Below are 24,904 nucleotides of genomic sequence, written 5' to 3'. Positions count from 1 at the left end.
ACGCCGCCATATTAGGTTATAAAAGCAGGTAAATAAGCTTGTTTTTCCTCGTGATGTAAAGGTAGTGTTGCGCGCCAAAACCGAATTATATTAAAATCGGCCAATTAGAGGATCATGAATCGAAAATTCTTCTAAAGCTAGCGCGATTTAAGAGGTTACCATGGAAACGAAATATCGCGTGTTCATAATTAGCTTCACTATCTTCTGTTTCCCATCTGTAAAGTTGATGACGTCAGGTAGTTGGAAGTGACGTAATTAACGTCATATCCAGTGAAATGCTTTTATGGCATACTTATGAGACATAATGATAAATATGCCTCCGCTAAGTAAACACTAATAGCGTTTTCCATTTGATTGCTCAAGATTCGCTCTGAATCTGTCTCTGACGTCATAGATCTCGCTCCAATCGACTAGAGTAAAACCGCAAATCGAACATGCAATGAACATATTCCCGTACTTTGTTGTTGTTAAAGTTTAACACGTTGAGGACTCTTGACCCGTATTATATCTACCCTGCAAGATTATCGGGAGCCTTTTTTTTATTTAACAAACCCGATAATACGTTTTTTTTAATTGTATATATAATCGCATGTAGCTGTTGTTAATTGGTTCAGTTTTAATTTTCTCGTTCTCATCATGGATAGTAGATTTTAGAGGATCGGTAAAAGGCCTGGTTTTTAGCCCCCGTAAACTAATCACACGAAGGGAGTCGTCCGAGGTTATTTGAAAAAACAAGTATCGCTAAGAGTGGACGATACTGTTCGAAAAAAGAAAAAAGATAAACACGAAGTACATTTTTACGCCAAAAGGTATTTTTTCACGTTTTTATAGATTAAATATGATATACTAAATATCAATTCATAGTTTTTATTGAATTAAAAAACCAAAATTAAAAATTACTAAAATATCAAGCGCAAAAATTACGTAACAATATCAACCGCGTTAGATTGCCATTTTGAAATTTTAAGATCACGTGGTACAAACGACCTTGCAAGACTCCCTCGGAGTCTCTCGAGCTGATTGATACGCGGGGAGAAATAAATTGCACTATGGAAGGGTATCGAAAACCTGTCCTCTTAATTTACTGTCCATGTTCTCATGTAACCTTGTACAGAGGTAAATAAAGCAGTTTCGTATTGTTATACGCGTCTTCATTACTTGGAAGCTTTGATATCTCCGTTGAACAATTACTTCAACAGTTGTTTTTCGTCTGCTAGTAACTTAAATTTTCGCGTCTTGGTCTGCCATTCTGCCAAAAAATCTAATATAAAAGGAACACGCGAAATTTTGCTCCGATCTCGATCTCGATCTCGATCCGTTGATCTGTCGAAATCGGCAGATCGGTTTTGGGCGATCTAGGAAGACACCCGAGAGCGGGAAATGGAACACGCGAAACTTGATCGGAGCAGATCCGAGCTCGCAAATGGAACATATAATGTTGATCAGAGCGATCTAGAGTGCTCGAGAGCAGACAAATGGAAAACGCTATAAAGCAAATCGGGTGACAGCATTTGGTCGATGACGCAATCCTAACCGGCAAAGATAATTACTTCTAATTCTAAAAAAATACCTATCCTACTACATAATTGGTTGATAATCACAAATAAAGATACTTCATGTTAATATTTTAACTTATTTTCTTACAATCCAAAATGATACGAAATAAATTTCCCGCTAAGCCTTGGCAACGACACTAGCCAAGTTTCCAACGTTGCCAATCGAGTGTATTTTCTCTAATAACCTTGGGCAATCGAAACAATCTTTGAGTGACGGCGTGTGACCAAAGTCATAAAAGCGAAGCCCCTCCCCCTAGCGACTGAGGTCAAACTACTTAATGCAGGCAGATATTCACGGTAAAACTATCTCCAACCAAAGATAATATACCTTAAACCTTCTGTGGCGTAGTCAATAGCGTTTACCCACTTCATGCCGGAACTCCGAAAACCATTAGCTGCGTAGTTACCATGGTAATTAACTATAGTTAAAGCCCTGCACTGCCTGCAGCAACCAATGGAGAATGATTTTTCGGAGGTCACGTGCCGGAAGTGGGTAATCGCTTCGTTACAAAACCGTCAATCGGAAAGCTCTCAGAATTATAATCTAGTTTACAGAGTTTTATATTATTTTTGCTCTAACTATCAGAGGTGGGCAAAAATGGTGAGCGAATTCTGAAATGAACGCTCAGACTTTTTTAATTTGAGTGATCAAGTAAGCTAGTGCTCAATAATGGCGATGCTATTTTATCTCTCTTAAACTGAACCAGCTTAGGCCGAGCGCCGTGAAATTCTCTCAGTCACTAATCGTTCACGGTGCGTTGAGCGAAATCGGCTGATCGACACGCTAGCCTGCTCAATTTGAAGCGCCACGTCCTCCAGCGGCGGGATAATTCGTTCACTAGAAAGCGCTGACGGCTGGCTGAGTGAGATCGCGCCGAGAGAAGCGCTAGTTTTATAACATTGGAATTTATCATCCCACTAAACGACGGTGTAGACTGTTTCCCAGAATTCGCTCACAGCGCGGTGAGAAAAAATTATACGAATAATATTTTATTGTCGATTTTTTTACTCAATGCACTTTTTAATGAAATAATTTATAAGAAATGAAACTTTTTTCTCACAGCGCTGTGAGCGAATTCTGGGAAACAGTCAAACCCGTCGTTTAGTGGGATGATAAATTCCAATGTTAAAAAGCTACCGCTTCTCTCGGCGCGATCTCACTCAGCCCACCGTCAGCGCTTTCTAGTGAACGAATTATCCCGCCGCTAGGGGAAGCGGCGCTTCAAATTGAGCAGGCTAGCGCCTCAATCGGCCGATTTCGCTCACCGCACCGTGAATTATCACTGACTGAGCGAACAAATCGGCGATCACCCTGAGCTGGCTCAATTTATCTTTCTCGCTTAACAAGACCAACCGACCTTCGTATTTGAAGTGCTCACTCGTTTCGAGAGGATTTTCAAAAATGAACGCTCACAATGTTTGCCCACCTCTGCTAACTATGCTCCCGCGAAAAGCCCTAACATTAAAATTTCTCTATTATCTACGATTTCGCCTTTCTACCATAAGTAACATAAGAAACATAAGTATGACACTTACTATTCTCTACAGGCTATTTTGTTATGATATTTTGTTTCGTCAATGACCATATATCTAGCTAAGGACTAACGCTCCGTGCTATGTTGTTAGTCTATGGAAGGGAAAATGTAGTGATTGGCCGAAACCGATATAATATAGATTTTGGGTTACCGATACCGATTTAAAAAATACCGATACCAATATTTCGCCGACATTTTAAAAGCGATTTTATCAAAAACAGGGCAGATGGCGCACAGTAGCGGCGCTAAGGTTTTTTCACGGGTGGGCTAAATATTTTGTGGCCCCTAAGAATTTCGTGGCCCTTACCATTTTAGTTACCCCTTATAATTTGGTGGCAGCTGTGGCTTGCCCTCCAATATGTCTCTTATAGCTTCTACATATTTAAAAATTTGAAAATTTAACTCAAAGTATAAATTGCACTCTTCTCTTTTTTTTACTAAACTCGTCAACAACCAACAAAGGATTGTCTCTTAACCTATTAGATAAATCTCTATTTATAGAGAGCAAGGCTAAATTTGTTAATCAATTTTCAGACATTGTTGTTCTTAAAAATGATTCGAGTCTATTAAGTGTACTAAAACTACGCTCTGAAATAGTATTAGCAACAGAGATGCATAATACAATTTGGAAATATTTTACGAGATCTGGGAATGCCTGCTCGTATGTCAATAAATATGTATAGCAATCGGAAACATTTTGCAAATTTTGAGGTTTAAGATATTCATTGGTTTCAAGCTGCGTTTGCAAACTTTCTGTGTTTATGTTTTCACCGCTTTTGGTACTAAATAACATTTTAGCAACGTTGACCTGATTTTTCAGAGACTCCATTTCAAAATTAAATCTTTTGTAGTTTTGACAAAACGCAGTAATTTTTTCAACGTTCAAAAACTCGCTCGAATTTGGGTCTGATGCGCAAAGTTCTTCATAAATAGAACAATTTTCTAACAATCTTTTTTTCATTTCTAATACGAATCTATCTAAAATTTCAAAATAAGTTGCTTTAAGTTGGTCGCCAATAGTTTTGAACTCCGTTTCCCGACTTCCTATAGTACCCGTTATTATGGTACCTTTTAACCTTTTGTTTTGAATAATTTTTCTTTTCATGGGTACTTTGACGGAACTATTCTTTTCTGGTACTGGAATTGAGGCTGAGAGAGCTAATTGTTTCGCAACATCCCAAATTTGATCGAATCTTTCAGAATTTCGGTCTGTTTCTAACTTTTTTATTGCGGCACCGCAAATTGCTACGGCTTGAGTTATAACTACTTTTGGATTTTGCAAATATTCAGACAACACATTTGTTACGCCTAAAATCTCATCTAATGCTACGACCATTAATAAAATGCTGAAATTTTGAAGCTGGGAATGGTACCCTCTACATTCGGCTGCTTCCTCAGATTTGCCACTTTCAATTAAGTTTTCTAAAGCTAAAACTACAGCATTATATCTAGTTCTAAAAAAATGTATACATTTTTTTTTACTGGACCATCTAGTGTCACAACTCTGGGGTAATTTTAATATTACATCGTATTCAAGCTCTTTTTGGGCCTCTTGAAAATACTCACTTCGAAGTGACGAATTACTTTGAAATGTATAAATTGCCTGTAAGTAACCAAGTGTTTCACGAATTATTGGTACATTCTTACAGGTATCCACCAAAACTAAATTTAGGCGATGGGCGTAACAGTGCACATATGGACACATCCCACCCACAGCATCCTTAATCCTAATGTTCACTCCCGACTTACTTCCACTCATTACACTCGCTCCGTCATATGTTTGCGCTACACAGTTTGATATTTTTAACCCATTTGATAAAAGAATATTAATAATCGCGGAAGATAAAGATTCAGCGTCAAATTTATGTAAATCAACAAAAGACAAAAACCTTTCAAGAACCTCTCCCTTAGTGGTGGTAAATCGAACACAAACACTTAGTTGTTCTACACCGCCTTTGTCCCTAGTTTCGTCAGCAATTATTGCGTAAAAACCACCCGAATCATTAATATCCTGAATAATCATTCTTTGAACAAGTGCACCACTAGTGTTAATAAGCTCGTTTTGTATTGATCCGTGGGTATATTTCGCTACATTGGGCATGCTATCTACTTTTTTCTTTAAGTCAGGTGAAATGCGCTTTAACAATTCTAGGATTTCAATGAAATTTCCACGATTTTGCTGATCGTCGTTCTCTCGATGCCCTCTTAAAGCGATATCCTGTTGAGCGCATGTTAAAACAATTTGCACATGGGCGGATAAAACTTCTCTGTTTCGAATAGTATCTAAACGGTGTTGCTTATTTATCTGTGAAGTTTCTTAGACTGTAAAAAATGTATGTACTTCATATTTTTCCAATTTTTAAAACCAGTTGTGAAATATGTTTTTTTACCACTGCTTGGAAAATAACGGCAGCAAAAACAGTATACCATGTCATTTTCTACAGAATATTCCAAAAAGGGATATTTTACATAATAAATACTATTGAAACTTCGTTTTTGACCCCTAATAATCGTTTGGGGAAATGATAAGAGCCTTGGTTGAGCGAGTGGAGAATCCATGTCGATACTAATGTCAGGAATAATTTGAGTTGCATTTAAATCAGATAGAGCAGGAGTTAAATGGTGCACGATACTGCTATTGTCATGGAGTTCTCGGGAATTCCTGGAAACGACAAATGAAAGTGCAATGTCATTTGAATTGTTTGATTCACTTTCACTAGGAGCTCCTTTATCGAAAACATTTTGACTCGTTTGCAACATAGAATGTTTATTTATAACATCGTTCGATTTATTAGTTGAAAGATTACTTTCAACATGAACCCCTATAGCATCCTTCAATAAGCTTATTTTATTGTCAGTACTATTTTGTTTTGGTTCGGATTCTAGCGATTTGTTTTCGTTGTGGGAAAGTTGATTTTTTAAAGATTCAGTAGTGGTTGGTAAGTCAAGTTTGTTCGCAATTGCATTTAATTGAGTTTGTTCTAAGACTGGAATTGATGTTTTGAAGTACTTATTTAGAGCCCCTTTTTGAGAATTTAAAAATTCTTGACTGGCTTTTCGCGACTTTGGCTTCCGGACGGAAATTTTCACCCACTCATTTCTACAATTTTTTTTTAATTTGTCAATACTTAAATAGTTAAATTTACCGGATATAATTATCTAAAATGTATCTCTAAAATCCTTCTAATTCTCGAGGAATATTTATCTTAGTAAATAATAAGACTAAGTTTCTAAGATATTAGAAAAATAAAAATAATAGTAATTTGCCTTGACAAAGGCGGTTTGGAAAATATATATCTACTAATAGTTAGCTAGCCCTGAAAAATGCTTTTTGGAAAAATTAACTATTAATAGTTAATTAGCCTTTAAAAGGCTGTTGAAATAATTTGAAATAAAATCAAACTATCAACTAGTCATTTAGCTAAGTGTTTATATTTTAAACAAGCGCATTAGGGCTTCTTTAAACCTCGAGGAGGTAGAAGTCCGCTCTTGCCAAAATAATAGAACAGAAAGACTAAAGACTTAAAATTCGAGGAAGACTTTCAAAATAGACCTGACTCGTTCTGGAGCTCAAGACGAAATGGAAAGAAATGTTAAAAAAAAAGCAGCTTAGCGGTCGAGCCTGGCATTGACCATATTTCGCAAAAGTGGTGAAATCGAAAAACCGCAGAATTTCCCAGGAAGCGAGAAGAGCAAGGTCGTTTTATTGTTGTGGCTATAGTCGCGTTTACTGGACCCCTTCTGAGCTTGTATCCGAGCATTGACGCGCATGCCCGCTGGGGTATTTCCCGAAATTCCCTCAAGCCCCTTTCTTTTCTTTCAATTGTTCATTAAACTTTCTCTCCATTTCCGCTCCCTTCGCCTCCCGAATCTATCTTTTTGAATAAACGAATTGATTTTTAAAGATTTTTCCCCCCGAAAAACTTTACTTGGCAATGAAAACATAAAGAAATTTCAAATATGTGGCCCTTTTAATATAAATATGTGGCCCCTCTCAGAAATGCAGGAAGGCTAAAGCCCACTTCAGCCCACCCTTAGCGCCGCTACTGATGGCGCAGCTAACCTTGGCGTTTTGGCTTGATAATTGGCCTACCACAGTTCCGCGATTATTTCACGGGTGGGGTGCATTTGGCCGACTCCGCATTTGGCCGACTCCTCATTTGACCGACTTTTCATTTGGCCGACTGCTCATATGTCCGAATGCCCATTTGGCCGACAGCTCATTTGGTCGACTTTTCGGTCGGCCAAATGAGCAGACCATATGGCCGACTACTCATTAGGCCGACTACTCATTTGGCCGACTACTCTTTTAGCTGAAATTCTGGTCGGCCAAATGAGCAGCCCGTTTGACCGACTACTCATTTGACCGACTGCTCATTTGGCCGACTGCTCATTTGAACGACTGCTCATTTGAACGACTGCTCATTTGGACGACTGCTCATTTCACTGACTCTTATACTATAGCCTGTCCTTATCTATGTCTTTAGTGTTAGGTGGACTTATAGAACGGGCAATGTATTCTAAGTATTGGCGCCTGACGGCGCCGCGCACTCGCTTCGCTCGAGCGCTGGGGGGCCGGACCGGCGCCCCCCCAGCCCCGTTCTTTATAACCAAGCTGGGCCTTCTAAAACGCGACCTAGAGGACAGTACCTAGCCAAACGCACCTAGTATCGTCTAAATGACATATGAGCAGTCGGCGAAATGAGTAGTCGGCCAAATGAGTAGTCGGCCAAATGAGTAGTCGGCCAAACGAGTAGTCGGCCAAACGAGTAGTCGGCCAAACGAGTAGTCGGCCAAACGAGTAGTCGGCCAAACGAGCAGTCGGCTAAATGAGTAGTCGGAAAAATGAGCAGTCGGCCAAACGAGCAGTCGGCCAAACGAGCAGTCGGCCAAACGAGCAGTCGGCTAAATGAGTAGTCGGAAAAATGAGCAGTCGGTCTAATGCACTGTCCATTTGGCCGACTGTCCATATGACCGACTTCTCAGTCGGACAAATGTGCAGTCGGCCAAATGGACAGTCGGCGTAACGTGTATTTTGTGGTCGGCCAATTGAGAAGTCGGCCAAACGAAACTCTCCCTATTTCACGTGTTTACCCCACTCTACCCATTGGCTTCAATGTAAAAACTATTCTAAAAATAATAATCCGCTAGGGGCGCTGACGTCATACACATCTTTTGCTCATAGGTTAACACAGAAACGTCAACGAATGAGATGGCCGCTGTAGCGCGAGAGATCAAAGTTGGCCGTGGTTTAGGACTTCATTGCCATAGGTTATAGCTAGAAGCAACAAACACAAGGAGAACGCAGCTAGCCTTTGAACACGCTAACGCAGTGTTGTGTAAAAATTTCATTGGACGAGCCTTTTCGCTGAACACAGCACCCTACGCAACCTGAATTTTAACTATTTTTCCAGTAAACCTGCTTCTTTTATTTGACCTTGCCACCTTGGATTATTAATCCAAGATTTGACAATGCAAATTTATTTTAGAACCTGAGTTTCCGAAAACTTCATTAATTTGCGTATTAATTGCATTAACAGTATATTGTAGTTCATTTTAGTTCAATGGCCGTCGGTTTATCAAACGTAGAGCTAATTAGCCTTTTCAATTTACATAGAGCCACGTAGTGGCAAATGTGAGAAGCTCATGAACGACTGGATTTTCGTCTGCTAAGCAGACGATTTTTCAATTAAGCGTCTGCTTAGCAAACGAAAACCCAGCCGTTTATGAGCTTCTTGCATTTGCCACTACGTAGCTCTATGTAAACTGAAAGGCTAATTGTGGGACTGCATAATCGGCATTTGAGATTCGATGACATCAAATATTACGTAGGATACGGATGACGCAATATCTGTGAAACAAACCGTTAGTGAAGAAATAGAGCTAGTGGCATACTTATGAGTAATTATATTACATATGTTAACAGCATATAATAATTTCGTCTTCATAACGTTGCATTTGTCAAAAGTATTTCCAAGCTTCGCCTCTGCTGAAAACCGCAAAAACCGCGTGGCAGCATTTAATACAGAACTAATCGGCGTCGCGCTGGATAATAATCGGCGGCGGCGGCGCGGGGTTTCGCACCAACACATCAAAGCAAAGCCTTTCGTTTAGTTTTGTGTAGCAAAACCTTTTATCTAAAGAAATTCCAAGAACATCATCACGGTACAATATTAAATAAAGTATATACAAATTTTTTAAATATTAGGATATTACAAAGAAAGTCAAAGTTCGGAAGGTTCCAATATAGATGGCGCCAAACCGCACTATTACACTATACATGGTCTGAAACTGGCAAACTAGTTGCACAAAACATCAGAGTGCTTGGACCTCTCAAACAGTGTCCCAAAATCACAACTAAACGACGGACCCCACCCATTTGGACTGGTAAAAAATAATTGTGACTGATTTTGTTTAAGGAACAGTATTTTATTACATAACTTGTATACACATTTTCAATATAGAGAAATAAACGGCGTAAAATTATAGTTCATGTGTAGAAAATGGACTGGGCTGTTTTTTTAATAAAAAGCTGTACAAATGTGATCCATTCTCCTTAATAATGAGTCCCAAAAGCAGCCTTCGTCACTTTTTCCCCGACTTTTTAATTCCGCCACCAACTTTAATTAAATTTAATTTTAGTCATAACGACAACGCAAAAGTTTTAAAATATTTAAATTCTGTACCTAAAGGTCCTTTTTGAGCCGCTTTAGCTGCAGCTTCTTTCATGGCTTTCTGTTCTTCCTTCTGCTTCTGTTTGAACTCTTTATCAGCCTACAATTAAATTTAATTAAAGTTAATTTGGATTTTTGAATCCAATGTATCAAAACACTTAAGAAATTTTGGACCAAGGCTTACATCATCCTGATCTCCACCCTCCTTTTTCGGGGCTTTCAGAGGTTTTTTCTTACCACCTACGACATAGGAATTGCGTTCAAAATCGATTTAAATATAAGATTTAATACTTATAATTACCTTGACGGCCTGACATTTTAATTAAAATTAACGAGAAAACGGCTCCGAATAGAACCCAGTCGAGCAATGAATGAATTTAGAAACGTGTTTTTCGAGTTGCTTACGAATACTGCGCCGTCTGTGGACTAGGAGGCGATTTTGCATTGTGACCTTTGGTGACCTTTCCAAAAATAAAATGGCGGCTATTCGATCATTTCCATTCCGAGCCTGCAACAATTTAATTAATATTGCAAATGTTAATAAAGGCGCACTGCACTGGAAAAACCACGTAAGTTTATATTTAAGTCCGTTTAATATGATAGATTTGTTATTTACCTTATAAATTGAATTTAATTTTTTGCAGGTTGCATGTTTACACTCGGTTAGCAACATCCTAAGTGAAATTGATAAAACGGCATGGGTAAGTTTATGCTAAAACGCCTGACCGTGTTCTTATTTTACGTTCATCCTTACGCTTGCCTCTTTCCTTTGCAATCGTTCAGATGAATAAACACGTATAATTTATACTTTCATATAGTTTACAGGCGGTAGCTATGTGTTTTATTTCTTTACTTCTCTAAATTTGAGGGTTTTGCAGGTTGAATTCAAAAAAGCCAAATATGGAGGCCGGTTCATGGTATCCATGCTACCAGGTGATGGCATTGGACCCGAAATGATGGCTTATATAAGAGAGATGTTTAGGTTAAATATATACCTAACTTATGTCTGCGGCAATAAATAAATTCAATGTATTGATTATTTAGTGTGGGAGGGTTTCCTGTTGATTTTGAAGTTTTAAGTCTTGACTCTACTAAGGAGGATGCTGATGCTGTCAACGAAGCCATTACTTCAATTCGCCGTAATGGAGTTGCTATAAAAGGTTTGTCAAACTTACCAAGTCTTATCTTGAAAAGCAAGGGTCCATTTTCTTTAATTTTTTCGTATAGGTAACATTGAAACCAGAGAAAATGTCAGGCATTTCCGTTCACGAAATGTCGAATTACGTTTACGACTTAACCTTTTTGCCAACATCATTCATTGTAAGAGTCAGGACGCAATCAAAACAAGGCATAAGGATGTCGATCTCATTTTAATCCGACAGAATACTGAAGGGGAATATAGTTGTTTAGAACATGAAGTATTTAAGTCCGGTTCACTTTAATTGAGCTATCACAAACCATTTATTAAATATTGCAGAGTGTTTCCGGGGTGGTGGAAAGCATTAAGGTCATCACACGTGAGAAATCGGAAGAAATTGCTCGATTTGGCTTTGAGTATGCCAAAAATAATGGACGCAAGAAGGTGACGGCTGTCCATAAAGCTAACATTATGTAAGTCCCAGTTGAAAGTTAATTTTACCACTATTTTTTAAATCCAATGTTTTATAATAAACGCAGGAAACTATCTGATGGTTTATTTTTGGAATGCTGTACTGAAATTGCCAAAGAATATCCTGATATAGAATATAATCATATGATTATTGATAACTGCAGTATGCAGGTATAAAAATTAGGGGTGTGCGAGTCCTGTTTTTGGGGTTTCGAGTTGAGTCCCGAGTCTTGGAAAATTGGACTTGCGAGTCTTCGAGCTCAATTTTGCAATTCTCATTAGAGTCTTCGAGTCCATAAGAATCGGATTTTAACTCATTCGAGGCCAATTTGAGTCCAAATTTTCTTATTGAGTCCTATTTGTGCCTTAAATTCGCTGGAAAATAATATATTTGCCAGGAAATAATAGATTCGGCTGAAAATAATGTACTCACTAGGTATTTCTCATGTTATTTTTAAACTCGAGTAATTTTTATGCCTTGGAAAAGGACCCGGGTACCCAATTGAGTCCTAGAAAAACTATTTTCGAAGTCTCTAGAGCAAGTACTCGCACAGCCCTAATAAAAATATTGTACAGTGATTTACGAATTAATTTTTACATAATTTATCGTCTAATTTTAAATTTAAGATGGTCTCCAATCCACATCAATTTGATGTTCTGTTGTTGCCAAATTTATATGGAAATATTTTAACCAATTTGGCTTGTGGAATTGTCGGAGGTCCTGGAATCACTTCCGGTGCCAACTACGGTCATTCTTACGCTGTTTTTGAAACCGTAATTCAAATTCCTTAAGAGCTAAAATTTTAATAAATTTTATAAAAATTGTCATTTTTTGCCATAGGGAACTCGTAACACGGGTAAATCCATCGTTGGCAAAAATATTGCTAATCCAATTGCAATGTTAAACGCAAGCGGAGATTTATTAGACTATCTTGGGTATGTTTTAGTAAAATTAACAATTATATTTTCCCATATAATATTAATTTTGACATGTAATTTTTGTTATTAGCCTTAAATCACAGGCTAAAATTGTTCGTAATGCAATTGATAAAACTATCAATCAGTCAAAGGTAAGTCTAAAGACTCTAAACTGATTAATATAAAAATTGGTCTAATCGCTGGTTTTTCAGTTGCATACGCCTGATTTGGGTGGTCAATCGTCTACGGCTGACGTGGCCAAGTCGATTATTAAAGAAGTACAACAACACTCGTCTCTCAAATAAAATAATTTAAATCCATGAATACGTTTTTCTTCCAAAAACGCTGTTTAATCTGAATATATCGCTAAATCAATTATATGCAAAAGCAGTGGAGTGTTTTATTCAACCTACAGCCGTCATAGTGTTCAATAAATAGTTTGTTTTGGTAATTTTTTTTTAGGTATTTAAAGTATAAAATGCATGTTTGGAATTAGTGTTATTTATTTTACAGATAACTTAAAAAAGTTTATATGCATTTTAAAAGTTGAAAATGTAGAAATTTATTATGAAAATGATTTAAATAAATTTGACAAAGTTACTATTGTTTCTTAAAGTTCTAAAGTTTACTGAAACCAGCAAAGCCCATCTTGCTGGTATTAAACAAATACAGAAATAAAAAATTATGAAAAACAATTACACAAAAAAAAAGTAGATATACAGTTAACATATCAAGTTATCTGACATTTCTTCCAAGTCTACTTTAAATTATTATATTTAGTTATTTATTAAAATAAAAGATTTTACCCTATGCCCCATTGCACTTTACTGTCAAATAACTTTCAATACCTCAAGTGATTCGACATTTCTTCTAAGCAAACTTTAAATTTTTAACAGTACATTTAGTTATTTATTAAAATAACAGATTTTACCCTACGCCCCCTTCAACTTTACTGTCAAATAACTTTTTTAATGGAATTTTTTGGGAAATATTTCATATCGTTGGAATTGGAAATTCCCTAAATTGCATTAACAAGGTAACCTGTCTACGTGACGACTTTTATGATACTAATAATGCAGGCTTATTCACGCTGATAACAGACCTTGACGATTCATTCTTCTCTTTTGTAACACGTGGTACGTTTCAACCAATCGACAAACTTCTACAGCACGGTCATACTCCTTTTAAACAGAAATTTTCTCCAGTTTGTCTTTAACTTGCGGTTTGGAAAGTTAACGTTATTTCAGATTGAATCCAAGGCTTAACGTGAATGCGACTTTAAGTTCTTTTAGCGGTAAATTTAAAGTGATAAAATTAAGGACGATCTCTTTGAAATGAGTGACGCGAGTATAGTTTTACCATCGGTGGCCGAAAGACTCCAAGAAATGGAGCCATCTAAAGAACTGTTAGAATTTTATAGAACTAGACTTTCTCATTACGAAGATGAGGATGGTAAAATTGGACGAAGGCTTTCGGAATTTAAACTTACGTGTGATAATTTGGTACGTGTTGGTGAAAAGTTCGAGTATATGCGGAGTATTATCGAATCCTGTAGTTATAAAGACTTCATTTTGAAATTTAGTACGCTCTTGAAAAAGATTTAATGGAACGGGATGAAGAAAATTCTGCCCTTCGTAAAGCTCTCAGTGATATGCAAGCGTGCTTGTATCAAGAACGAGAACACGTTTTAAGGCTTTACTCTGAGAATGACAGATTAAAGGTATTGATACTGCTGTTTTATCCTTTTCTTTGTGTATAAGCATTTTAATTTTCTTCAGATAAGAGAATTGGAGGATCGTAAAAAGATTCAACAGTTACTAACGCTATGCGCGAATAAATTTCCCTCGGCGGACGTTCACTTCATTATGAAAGATTATCCTGATTTGGCAGAAACGTTTGTTAAGAATAACCCTAAAACCCTCCACAAAACTATTAAAAGATCAGGTCAAACATTGCACACTGGTGAGTTTTGTAGACATCAATTTGATGATATAACCTGGCTTTTCTTCATTTTGCTTAAAAATATTTTTTGACCATGAGTTAATATATATACGCACAATATTAAGATAAGGCTTCAAATAAAACAATTTTTGTTCAACTATAGACAAATCGTCTCACGCTGCAGATGATTTTGACAATACAGAGTTTTTCAAGCTTCAAATTGATGCCTTGAAAGCAGAGCTTGAAGAGCAAACCAAATTTGCGCGGGATAACATCGAGGCAGTAACGGAGGATTTGAAAGTCACTAGGCAAGAGTCTGAAGCTCAATACCAACGCCATACTGAGAAAATTGCATGCTTTAATGACAAACTAAAGTTATCCCAAGATCTACTGGCTAAAATGACTGAAGACTATTTGGGTCTTAAAAGGGCCCACAAAAAAGAGGAACAGGCCTGGCTGTCTCAACGTGATGAAATGGGATTGCATATCCGTACTCTGCGTAGAATGAATTCTAGAGAAAAAGCCTACGCTGATGTTCAAACTGGCGCCGGTAGTTCCAGATCTTCAACATTGATGCGTCCAATGCATCCACCCGCTCATGCTGTAAATGCAAAGGCCGAAGTTCAAGCTCTACAATTTAACTTGGATAGAGCCCACAAAATGTGTGAAACGTACAAAAATCAATGCATGAAATTGGAAGATGAGTTGGCTCAAGTTAAGGAAGAAAGAGATGCTTCTAAAAATCTGTTTAGCGTAAGTTATTTAATTTTTTTTCTTTGTTTTTGTTAATTTATTAATTCAGGGCTGCCACACATCGGGGAACTTAAAAATGGGTCTAGAAAGTCAGGGAATTTTTACAAATTCTATTATTATAACTTCTGATGAAATTAAAATATTAAGCTAAAAATTGCCTAATTTTGGTTTTAAAAAGTCAGGGAAAACTGGGAATTTGAATCTGATAATATTGTGACAACTTTGTATTTGAAATTGATAATTGTAGGACAGGTCTGATAAGCTGGCAAATCAGCTAAAATCAATTAGTGGAAAATATAAAGACTTGGAAAAAAGGCACAAATCTGAAGTTGAAGGATTTAGGAATGATGTTAAAATTTTGAAAAATCACTTGCAGAAAGTTGAAAAGCAGCTTTTAAAGGTAAAACAACAACCACTACTACTTGGGAATATTTTTGTTTTATTTCCTACTTTGTTAGTATGAATAATTTATTATTCTTAAAGGTATACTAACAGCATTTTCAAAAATTTCAGACTGCAATAAAATTAACCCAAACTCAAGTTGATCAAGATATGTTGCAATCGATTCACCAAACTACAACCAAATCCAAATATATTTCGGACAATTTAAGGTCTATGAAAGCCCAAATTGTTCAATTGGAACAAGAACTAAGACTTATCTAAAACTTAGTGATGTTATGGTGTAAATTCTTTTGTGAACAATATTTTATAGTTGTAATCAATAAATTGGTTTTACAATTTTATCAAAAAAAACGGTTCCTTCAGTGTTTTTGTGAAGTAAACCACATTACTGATAGCTTGCGCTTATTGTATAAACTGGCGTCTGGCATCTATCAATTCCTATTAGGTCATTAAAGGGAATATAACCCCAAAGCATTCTTTATGGATGAGCCCAAAATATCAGAAGCCATAGAAGAGAGCTGCTAAAAAAAAGGCAAACTATTCTGGAGGGGGGGGGGGGTTACCTAAATTTATTCCCTTTCATGTGCGCCAATTTTAAAAGTTAATTTCCTTTTTCATCTACGCTTAACCATTTAAACCTAACCCAATCCTGAATATTAACTAATGCTCTATTTGGCACCATAAAAAGAATTTTGTAGTGATTTATACGAAGTAAATTGCAATGAGGTAGAATAAATAGAGAGCCAAATCCGAATTCCAGGACCTACCGTTTCGCGGGACTGTATTTGTTGATTTGGAGAGTTAGGCCAAGTAAAAGAACTTGGTCAAATCGTGCTGCGCCATCTATCGTGTTATTGGAAAACTAAACCTTAATATATTTTCAAAAAGTGTCTGCTTATAGAACAGATGGCGCCAACTCTATTGGATAAAGTTGAAACTTCAGCCTAATTCTCCTACTCAAATAAAACGTGTCCCGCGAGTTCCAGATTATTTGGATCTCTATTTATTCGACCTCATTGGGTAGGACTTGGCTGGGAAATTGGACTTTAGTTTCTTACTTTCTTTCTAACAATCTCAGTAGAAACATAAGTTATCGGTTTAGCGCTTCTCAAAGGGGAAACGCCTGCGTGACTTGGTAGCGTGACCCGTATGCATTCGCCAATAATAATGTTCACCACCAGGTGTCCGTGTTCGCTGATTATAGCGTTCGAATCTTTCCATTAACATTTGTCATTTATACCTTACGTGTCAAAGTATCCTCAAATTATTTTTCTACAAATTCTCCTATAGGTAAAGCGCAAACACAATAAAGTATATATATTTTTATGAACGCTTAGATAAAAACGACAAAAACGTGCCGATTCCCAGGGCCCCCTAGTTAAAAACATAGAAGAAAAATTCCAACAAAACAGTACATGCGTTTTGTTATCAACCTTTTTTTTCTTCCCTATTTCGTTCCTTCCTGAAAAATTAACCTTCCACATCCTAGACAGTCAACGGTTTCCGCCGTCAGTAATTGGTGACTGAAAATTAGGCCTGCTTAAAACGTGCGTTATCTTTTTATCAATCCGCTTTTGCGTCGCGTTCGAAAAAGGCCTCTGATTTGTCTCGCAATTAATTAAATGTCCTAATTAATCTTTGGTATTAATTAGAGGAGGGGGAAAATGCCGAATACTAGGCGGGTCTTACCACTCACCCGTGGCATACATTATCGATTAGGTCTTCCCAAAAATAGACGGCCCAATCCCGGTAATTGGCAATTTGAAAAGTTTCGCCTTGGGAAATCTAGATGGCGACACCAGTCCCGCGGAAACACATGTTTCTCCTTTTTGCGTCTCTCTCTACGGCAACGGCTTTACCGGCGGAGAAGCGACGTACAGAGAAGTAGGAATGGCGGACTGTGGTAGACGCGTTGGGCTTCTCCTAAATACTTCTTTTACATAAACGCGTTTAAATTTATATATATATATATATATATTTTGTAAACAGTACGCGAATTAAGTGCTTTAAAAATACCTATGAAGTTGAGTAGTTAGCGCCGTTCTATGTATTTATTTTTAGTTAGTTTAATTTAGAATTAAACTTAGTTAACTCCCAATTTTCGATAAAACTAGCGCGGGTGAAAAATACATATGTATAACGCGATGTGTTGTAACAACTTCAACTCGGCCTTATGGCTACTTTTAACGTGGCTTGCCTGCCTAACACTTAAGCCTTGCACAGCAGATAAATATCCCACTTGCATACCCGTAAGTTTAATTTCATTTTACTCCTGTAATATTGACTAAATTGGACCATTTTTCTCCAAAACTCGTAACTACGTAGCGGTTTCGTTAATCATAAAAAATATTGGGTGAAGCTTATCTTAGGGATTATGTATTACTCCGCGTTAATCCCGGGTGGATTAGTTTTATAATCCAACATAATTCTTTATCGGGATGAAGTTTTTTACGTTTGGGCGTTTTGTTTTTATTGATTGCGATCGAAAGAGTGGCATTTTTGGGGTGTGATGCTTTCTTCTTCGCCTCTGATCATTGAAAATCGTTCGTGAAACAATTATCATTTTCTAGCGTCGTGTCGTACAGACGGATGGCGCCACTTTCACTAAATTGGATCTATATCCGATTTATGGAGGTTTTCGTCAATTTTTTATTTACGGTTTTTTGTCGTGTTTTATTGGTATAAATTTCACTTTTTATACTGGATTTTATTACATCGTATATTAATTTTAAAGTTAGTTAGTTTATGTATGTGGTAGTCGTATATTTTATAGCCTCTAAATTTAGTTTTACTGATCCTTTTTGTAGTAAATTTTCGAAATAGACGTTCTATGGGTATAGTTGTGTTTCTATGTACACGTGTAAAACGACAAAACTATTTAGGCCTAAAATTGACTTATTTCTCCCTTGGGTATACAACCCAGCAGTGCTCCTACGCTGTTGGTAAAGCGTACCTTAAGGGTTTCATTTAAAAACTGGATAACCTGGAAGTAAAGTTGAACGTACTTCCAAAACATTTTTAACGCTATAAGTAACACCGGTAAGGGTAGTCGTCTTTTCCTGAGTAAATATTGAGGCTGTACAGACAAAGTGGAAATGGCTATGCTCATACGTATAACCAGAAGTACATAATATATTTCTTACGATAAAGGTTTTCGTCTACGTATCTTGCTAATTTTATTCGTGTGATCCCGTTGATTTTTAAAAAACATGTTTGGGAATAAAAAATAGTGCGTCAGGTATTGATTTTCTAATGCTATTTCCTCGGTAAAATATGCTTAATCAATAGATAAATATCCCTACGCGGTGTTGTTTATATATTTTACGTCTTTAAAATAGAGGTCGGGGATGGTTAACTTTTATTCAATAGATAAAGCTCTCAAAATTATTCGTAAAATGTTTTGATCAAGTAATTTATATTTCTGTATTATCCGATTAATTTTTTCGATAAATTTGTAAAATTAATCGGAAAAAAGACGTTTTTTCGATAAAAAGCTCAAATTTTACGAATAATACATGTTTTTTAACCATTTTCCGAAATATTATCCGGTAAATTTCTTTGTTTACATTTTTTTCCCAAAAAAAATCAATTTAATCATGGATAATGATTAACCGTTACCGACCTTTACTTTAAAAACAGTTTCTGTGCCCTCGTAAAAATAGCATTGTGCCCTAGAAAAATATCAAAGTAAGTAAACAAAATCAATAACAAATATCCTATTATCACATTATATTAAGTTAAGTCATAAGTGTCAAATATTGAAACAATATTATAGACTTATGGTTAAGTCCAACTGTCTAAACTATGTAATTTACTTTAGATTATATTAGTATCACTCCCACCATTTGAAGTTGAAAGTTTTAGCTGTAGCAGAAACAGTAATATGGCACTTAATCCAATAGAAATATTGATTGGACTATACTAAGGTTAATTTCCCGTTGTACTGTAGTCTATATGATATTGTACGGTGTCGTCGTTTATTCAGCTTTACCCAAGTAAACCAACTGGGGCTTAATTAACTTGATTCCCTCAGTGTAGTGACGTTCTACGGTTAACAACGTTCACAATTTGTTCTCAGCTTACACCATTTTCTATCGAATGAGACCAACTTTTTCCCCCGGTCACTCTCCCTTTAAGGGGGTTAGTCATTGTAAGTCCAAGTATGGATAAATTATTGGTAAAAGCGCAAAGAAATTAAGACCAAACTAATCTGATTGGAAATTCTACTTCGATTTACCTTTTATAAAACTCGGCGAATTTTAATTTGAATTTTTTAATGTTTAGGCTTAGTGTTATATTCGCGAGCCAGATCTCCCGCACGGTACTGATGAGCCCCAAATAGGACGAAACCGGTCTACCGTTGGAATTTCTGGCTATTTTATTTAATTTCATTTAGTTTTTAACTCGAAGATATATTTGGTCCGTGTTTCGCGTCTTAATGTTTGCTCGAAAACCTATTGGTACGAGCAAATTTTAAATTTATAACTCTTTACAAAAACCAGTTTAGCGGGAAGCATAAATGCAAGGGGAAGCATCGAGGGTAAGAAAATTTCAAGGCGGACAGGCAGAATAAATCCTAGGCGTTTAACTCGGTAAATTTTAAACCGTGATTCGGTGTATAGCTGTATACATCCGCTGGGCCCCCACTCAAATCTTCAATTTTTTTATAGGAAAAATAGGATTATATTTCTAAAAATATAGGACTTTATAGAACTATTTTTTCCAATCATAGGATTTAATAGGACTAAGTATGCTATTTCATGTACTAACTTTATGCATTTAAAAAACAAAATCTGTATTTAGTTGATTTTCACTTGAAAAATAGAAACTATTGAACCATTTTATCACAAGAATATACTAGTAGCTAACCATGTTAACAATAACAAAAGTATAGACCAGCGCCGTAACCAGGATCCAGGGTTTGATTTCAGGGGGGCACGCAATGGCAACAAATAAAATTAAAAAAAAATTGTACATACAACCATACGGCTCAGGGGGGGGGGGGGCCGACCGCCCCCCCCTGGTTACGGCCCTGGTATAGACTAGAATGACTTTGTATATTAATTTATCCTATAGCTAAAATAACAATTTAACAGAGTGGCGGGATTTGAAATGGGCAAAATATCAAAATTAAAGGATTTTATAGGACCTTTTAGGAATTTTGCTAAAAATATAGGATATTATAGGACATTTTTGAAAATATAGGATTTTACAGGAATTATAGGACCTCTGGGGGCCTTGCGTACGCGATTTGGAGGGAAATTCATGTCCAATGGAGTGTGCGAAGGTACTTCTCTCGTAAGAGAGATTTTATTAGCTTCTGGTATCACGTCTTAACGTATGTTCGTTTTTCTACGAGAATGTGGGCTTAGATCTAATCGAATTTACTTTTGCAGCCGCTGTTTTTCTTGGCATTAGAAAAACACGCGAACAAAAACTATGTAAGATGCATACCCGGTCCATCTAATTTGTTTTCTGAGCGAACGCAGCGTGCATCCCGCGCGACCCGTGTTGGAATATAATGGAATATTACGTCATTTAGTTGATAGCCCATTGGCTAAAAACGAAACATGATCGTATTTTGAGATTGACCATTCCGTAAAATGAACTCATTTATTCTTTATTTATTATTCGTACGGTCGTAGTTCGGATTCCCCCGATCATCTGATAGGCCTAGCTATAATGCGAACACTTATTATATTATAACTTTCTAAAACTACTGTATATTTTGTGAAATATGGTTCATAAATGTGGAAATATTTACAATTAAATTTGGCTGGAAATTCGTGATCTTTGGTCATAGGAGATATATTATCTACTTTTGTCGTTGAGCATAATACTTTCATAATATAGTATGTACTTTTGGTGTTAGTGGTAATTATCCCATAAAATATATATTAATGTATTTTTGGTGTTAGGGATAATTTTCTCATAAAATATATATTAATGTACTTTTTGGTTTTAAGGATAATTATCTCATAAAATATATATTATTGTATTTTTTGTGTTAGCGGTAATTATCCCATAAAATATATATTAATGTATTTTTTGTGTTAGGGATAATTATCTCATAAAATATATATTAATGTATTTTTTGTGTTAGGGATAATTATCTCATAAAATATATATTAATGTATTTTTCGTGTTAGTGGTAATTATCCCATAAAATATATATTAATGTATTTTTGGTGTTAGGGATAATTATCTCATAAAATATATATTAATGTATTTTTGGTGTTAGGGATAATTATCTCATAAAATATATATTAATGTATTTTTTGTTTTAGGGATAACTATATCGTAAAATATATATTAATGTATTTTTGGTGTTAGAGTTAATAGCAAGAATGTATTGAAGTGACTAAGAATATTGGACGACAGGATTCTGATTCCCATCCTCGCAGCCTTTGTAGCTTAAATTCGTCTGCTTTCCCATTCAAGTTTGCTATATGGTATGACCTTGAATGCCCCTTAAATGCAGACGAACTTTCTCCACAAAAGCTGTGAGGATGGTACCGGGGGTTAATGCTATTCTGAAATATTCTTAGTAACTTCAATACATTCTTGGTAATAGGCCTTTCTATAACATTGGCCTTCTGGTTTTGATGTTGCTGTTGCGCCACCTACCGGCGCTCGACGAAAACTCCCGGACATAACAATAAATTCGATGAGGTACCCTGTTTTTAAGCATAAACTGAACTGAACTTCTACGTATTTCGTGACGAATGAGCTACATAAAAACCAGTTCAGCAAGCGTAGCTTATTTTATAGAAAGGACTACTATCTTATCAGATATATATTATGAACTTTTTTGGCTAGCGTTACTTTTACAGGGTTCGTACACGGTCTGGAAAACCTGGAAAAGTCAGGGAATTTTAAAATGATTCCAAAAGGTCAGGGAAAAGTCAGGGAATTTTAAAATGATTCCAAAAGGTCAGGGAAAAGTCAGGGAATTTTAAAATGATTCCAAAAGGTCAGGGAATTTTAAATGGTCCAAAAAAGTAAGGGAATTTTAAAATGATCCGAAAAAAAAAGTCAATCAAATAATTTTTTGAAAGATGTATTAAAAATACACAATAAATATTTTTCAAGATTTTACCTTAAACCTCGCCTTAAACCATTCATTTATTCTACAAAAATAATCAGGGAAAACCTGGAAATGTCAGGGAATTTAATTCCGGAAGTTTTGTACGAACCCTGCTTTATCAGAGGGTATATTATGTACTTTGGTATTTATAAGATTTATATTATATACTTTTGCTGTTAGCGACCTGTTCAAATAGTCCACTTTAATCGTAAACCCGGCCACATTTTATAAATATCCCCGTTTATATTTTATTATTAGAAACATAAATTACAGAAATTGTTTCACGCGAGCGAAGTCTGTAAAAATATCCAGCAAATCCGTAAGCGTTAAGCCTTGGAATCATTATGTAATATAAATTGTTCTGGGCTGGCCATTACATGTCTCGGGGTGTTATCCAGAGTCTCAGAAGGCTTCGAGTACTTAAGGTCTTAGAAGGGACGAGCTTAGATTATTTCTTTCCTTTTTTCTTATTTTACCTGGTGCTCTTCCATTGATCTCATACATACAGGGTGCTTCCGGTCTATTTGTAGCGTCACTCGGTTTCCAAAACAATGGACATTCTAACGCGGTTGGGTTCTAGTGGATAGTTAATATAGTTGTTGACTTTTATCAAAGAATATATTTAATTATATCAAGAATATATTTAATTATATCAAGAATATATTTAATTCTACCAAAAATATATTTCATTCTACCAAAAATATATTTCATTCTACCAAGAATATATTTCATTCTATATTTAATTATACCAAGAATATATATCATTCTATATTTAATTATACCAAGAATATATTTAATTCTACCAAGAATATATTTAATTCTACCAAGAATATATTTAATTCTACCAAGAATATATTTAATTCTCCCAAGAATATATTTAATTCTACCAAGAATATATGTAATTCTACCAAGAATATATGTAATTCTACCAAGAATATATTTAATTCTACCAAGAATATATTTCATTCTACCAAGAATATATTTCATTCTACCAAGAATATATTTAATTCTACCAAGAATATATTTAATTCTACCAAGAATATATTAAATTCTATCAAGAATATATTTCATTCTACCAAGAATATATTTCAATCTACCAAGAATATATTTCATTCTACCAAGAATATATTTCTTTCAACCAAGAATATATTTTATTCTACCAAGAGTATATTTAATTCTACCAATAATATATTTAATTCTACCAAGAATATATTTAATTCTACCAAGAATATATTTAATTCTACCAAGAATATATTTAATTCTACCAAGAGTATATTTAATTCTACCAATAATATATTTAATTCTACCAAGAATATATTGCATTCTACCAAGAATATATTTCATTCTACCAATAAAATATTTCATTCTACCAAGAATATATTTCATTCTACCAAGAATATATTTCAATCGACCAAGAATATATTTCAATCGACCAAGAATATATTTCATTCTACCAAGAATATATTTCATTCTACCAAGAATATATTTCATTCTACCAAGAATATATTTCATTCTACCAAGAATATATTTCATTCTACCAAGAATATATTTCATTCTACCAAGAATATATTTCATTCTACCAAGAATATATTTCATTCTACCAAGAATATATTTCATTCTACCAAGAATATATTTCATTCTACCAAGAATATATGTAATTCTACCAAGAATTTATTTCTTTCTACCAAGAATACTTCGAAATTCACGAACTGCTTACAGGGAAACAAACATTTAGAGCGAATTTACACCTTTTGGCCGGAAATAAAAAATACCGATTAACTACAAAAAAGCCACTCTTAACACTATTTTAAACAATGTTTTATATACAAAAACATTAACAAAATTAAAACTTATTAAAAATTTAACATACAATGAAACAAGAAAAAAATAATTATTTTTCGCTATTTTTGGATATTTTAAAATTTATACGTTTCAAACTATTGGCGCCATTTGTTGAGCGGCGAAAATTGAACTTATCCCTTTTCGCTAATTTTTGAGCGATAAAATTTAATCTCCTCTATTTTAGCTCCTTTTTGAGCGGTAAAATTTAATCTCCTCTATTTTCGCTCATTGTTGAGCGGTAAAATTTAATCTCCTCTATTTTCGCTCATTGTTGAGCGGTAAAATTTAATCTCCTCTATTTTCGCTCATTTTGGAGCGGTAAAATTTAATCTCCTCTCATTTCGCTCATTATTGAGCGGCAAAATTTAATCTCCTCTATTTTCGCTTATTTTTGAGTGGTTAAATTTTCGCTCCACTCATTTCACACTTTCTTGAGCCACGAAACTTTCGTTCTTCTCTTTTTGCTCATCGTTGAACGCCGAAATTTTCGCTCGACTCGTATCCGTTTGTCAATCTTTTAAAAAAATATTTTACCTCTCAATTTCGCTCAAAATGACAAAATCCGCTCAAACTGAGAGGAGCGTGCC

General features: G+C 35.4%; 4 protein-coding genes across 4 annotated transcripts in view; 3 read left to right on the top strand and 1 right to left on the bottom strand.

Moving 5' to 3' along the window:
• Positions 1-9,499: 9,499 nt before the first annotated feature.
• On the bottom strand, positions 9,500-10,221 carry LOC149961267 (translation machinery-associated protein 7 homolog). Its single transcript, XM_090176401.1, has 4 exons — positions 10,067-10,221; positions 9,950-10,005; positions 9,778-9,865; positions 9,500-9,711 (listed from the first exon to the last, which is right to left on the bottom strand). The coding sequence occupies exons 1-4, from the start codon at positions 10,080-10,082 to the stop codon at positions 9,677-9,679; spliced, it is 195 nt and encodes a 64-aa protein (XP_090032527.1). The 5' UTR covers positions 10,083-10,221; the 3' UTR covers positions 9,500-9,676.
• On the top strand, positions 10,181-12,901 carry LOC149961266 (isocitrate dehydrogenase [NAD] subunit gamma, mitochondrial-like). Its single transcript, XM_090176393.1, has 11 exons — positions 10,181-10,334; positions 10,410-10,466; positions 10,644-10,747; positions 10,810-10,925; positions 10,993-11,183; positions 11,243-11,376; positions 11,443-11,545; positions 12,002-12,148; positions 12,216-12,310; positions 12,384-12,444; positions 12,505-12,901. The coding sequence occupies exons 1-11, from the start codon at positions 10,242-10,244 to the stop codon at positions 12,595-12,597; spliced, it is 1,194 nt and encodes a 397-aa protein (XP_090032519.1). The 5' UTR covers positions 10,181-10,241; the 3' UTR covers positions 12,598-12,901.
• A 595-nt stretch (positions 12,902-13,496) lies between these two features.
• Positions 13,497-15,713, top strand: LOC149961265 (coiled-coil domain-containing protein 77-like). The gene is made up of 6 exons (XM_090176387.1): positions 13,497-13,794; positions 13,875-14,012; positions 14,071-14,254; positions 14,397-14,986; positions 15,234-15,386; positions 15,500-15,713. The coding sequence occupies exons 1-6, from the start codon at positions 13,627-13,629 to the stop codon at positions 15,647-15,649; spliced, it is 1,383 nt and encodes a 460-aa protein (XP_090032513.1). The 5' UTR covers positions 13,497-13,626; the 3' UTR covers positions 15,650-15,713.
• A 1,548-nt stretch (positions 15,714-17,261) lies between these two features.
• Positions 17,262-24,904, top strand: part of LOC149961264 (endosome/lysosome-associated apoptosis and autophagy regulator family member 2-like) — a 42,072-nt gene continuing 34,429 nt past the window's right edge. The window contains exon 1 of the mRNA XM_090176382.1: positions 17,262-17,637. Within this exon, the coding sequence (XP_090032508.1) occupies positions 17,521-17,637 (117 nt within the window). The 5' untranslated portion in view covers positions 17,262-17,520. The remainder of the gene's footprint in view (positions 17,638-24,904) is intronic.

The sequence above is a fragment of the Leiobunum rupestre genome, chromosome 1, assembly GCF_980474605.1.
Source record: "Leiobunum rupestre chromosome 1, qqLeiRupe1.1.hap1, whole genome shotgun sequence".
In the NCBI taxonomy this organism is placed as follows: Eukaryota; Metazoa; Arthropoda; class Arachnida; order Opiliones; family Sclerosomatidae; genus Leiobunum; species Leiobunum rupestre.
Note: the sequence above shows the minus strand (reverse complement) of the source record. Positions and strands in the feature narration are given on the sequence as shown.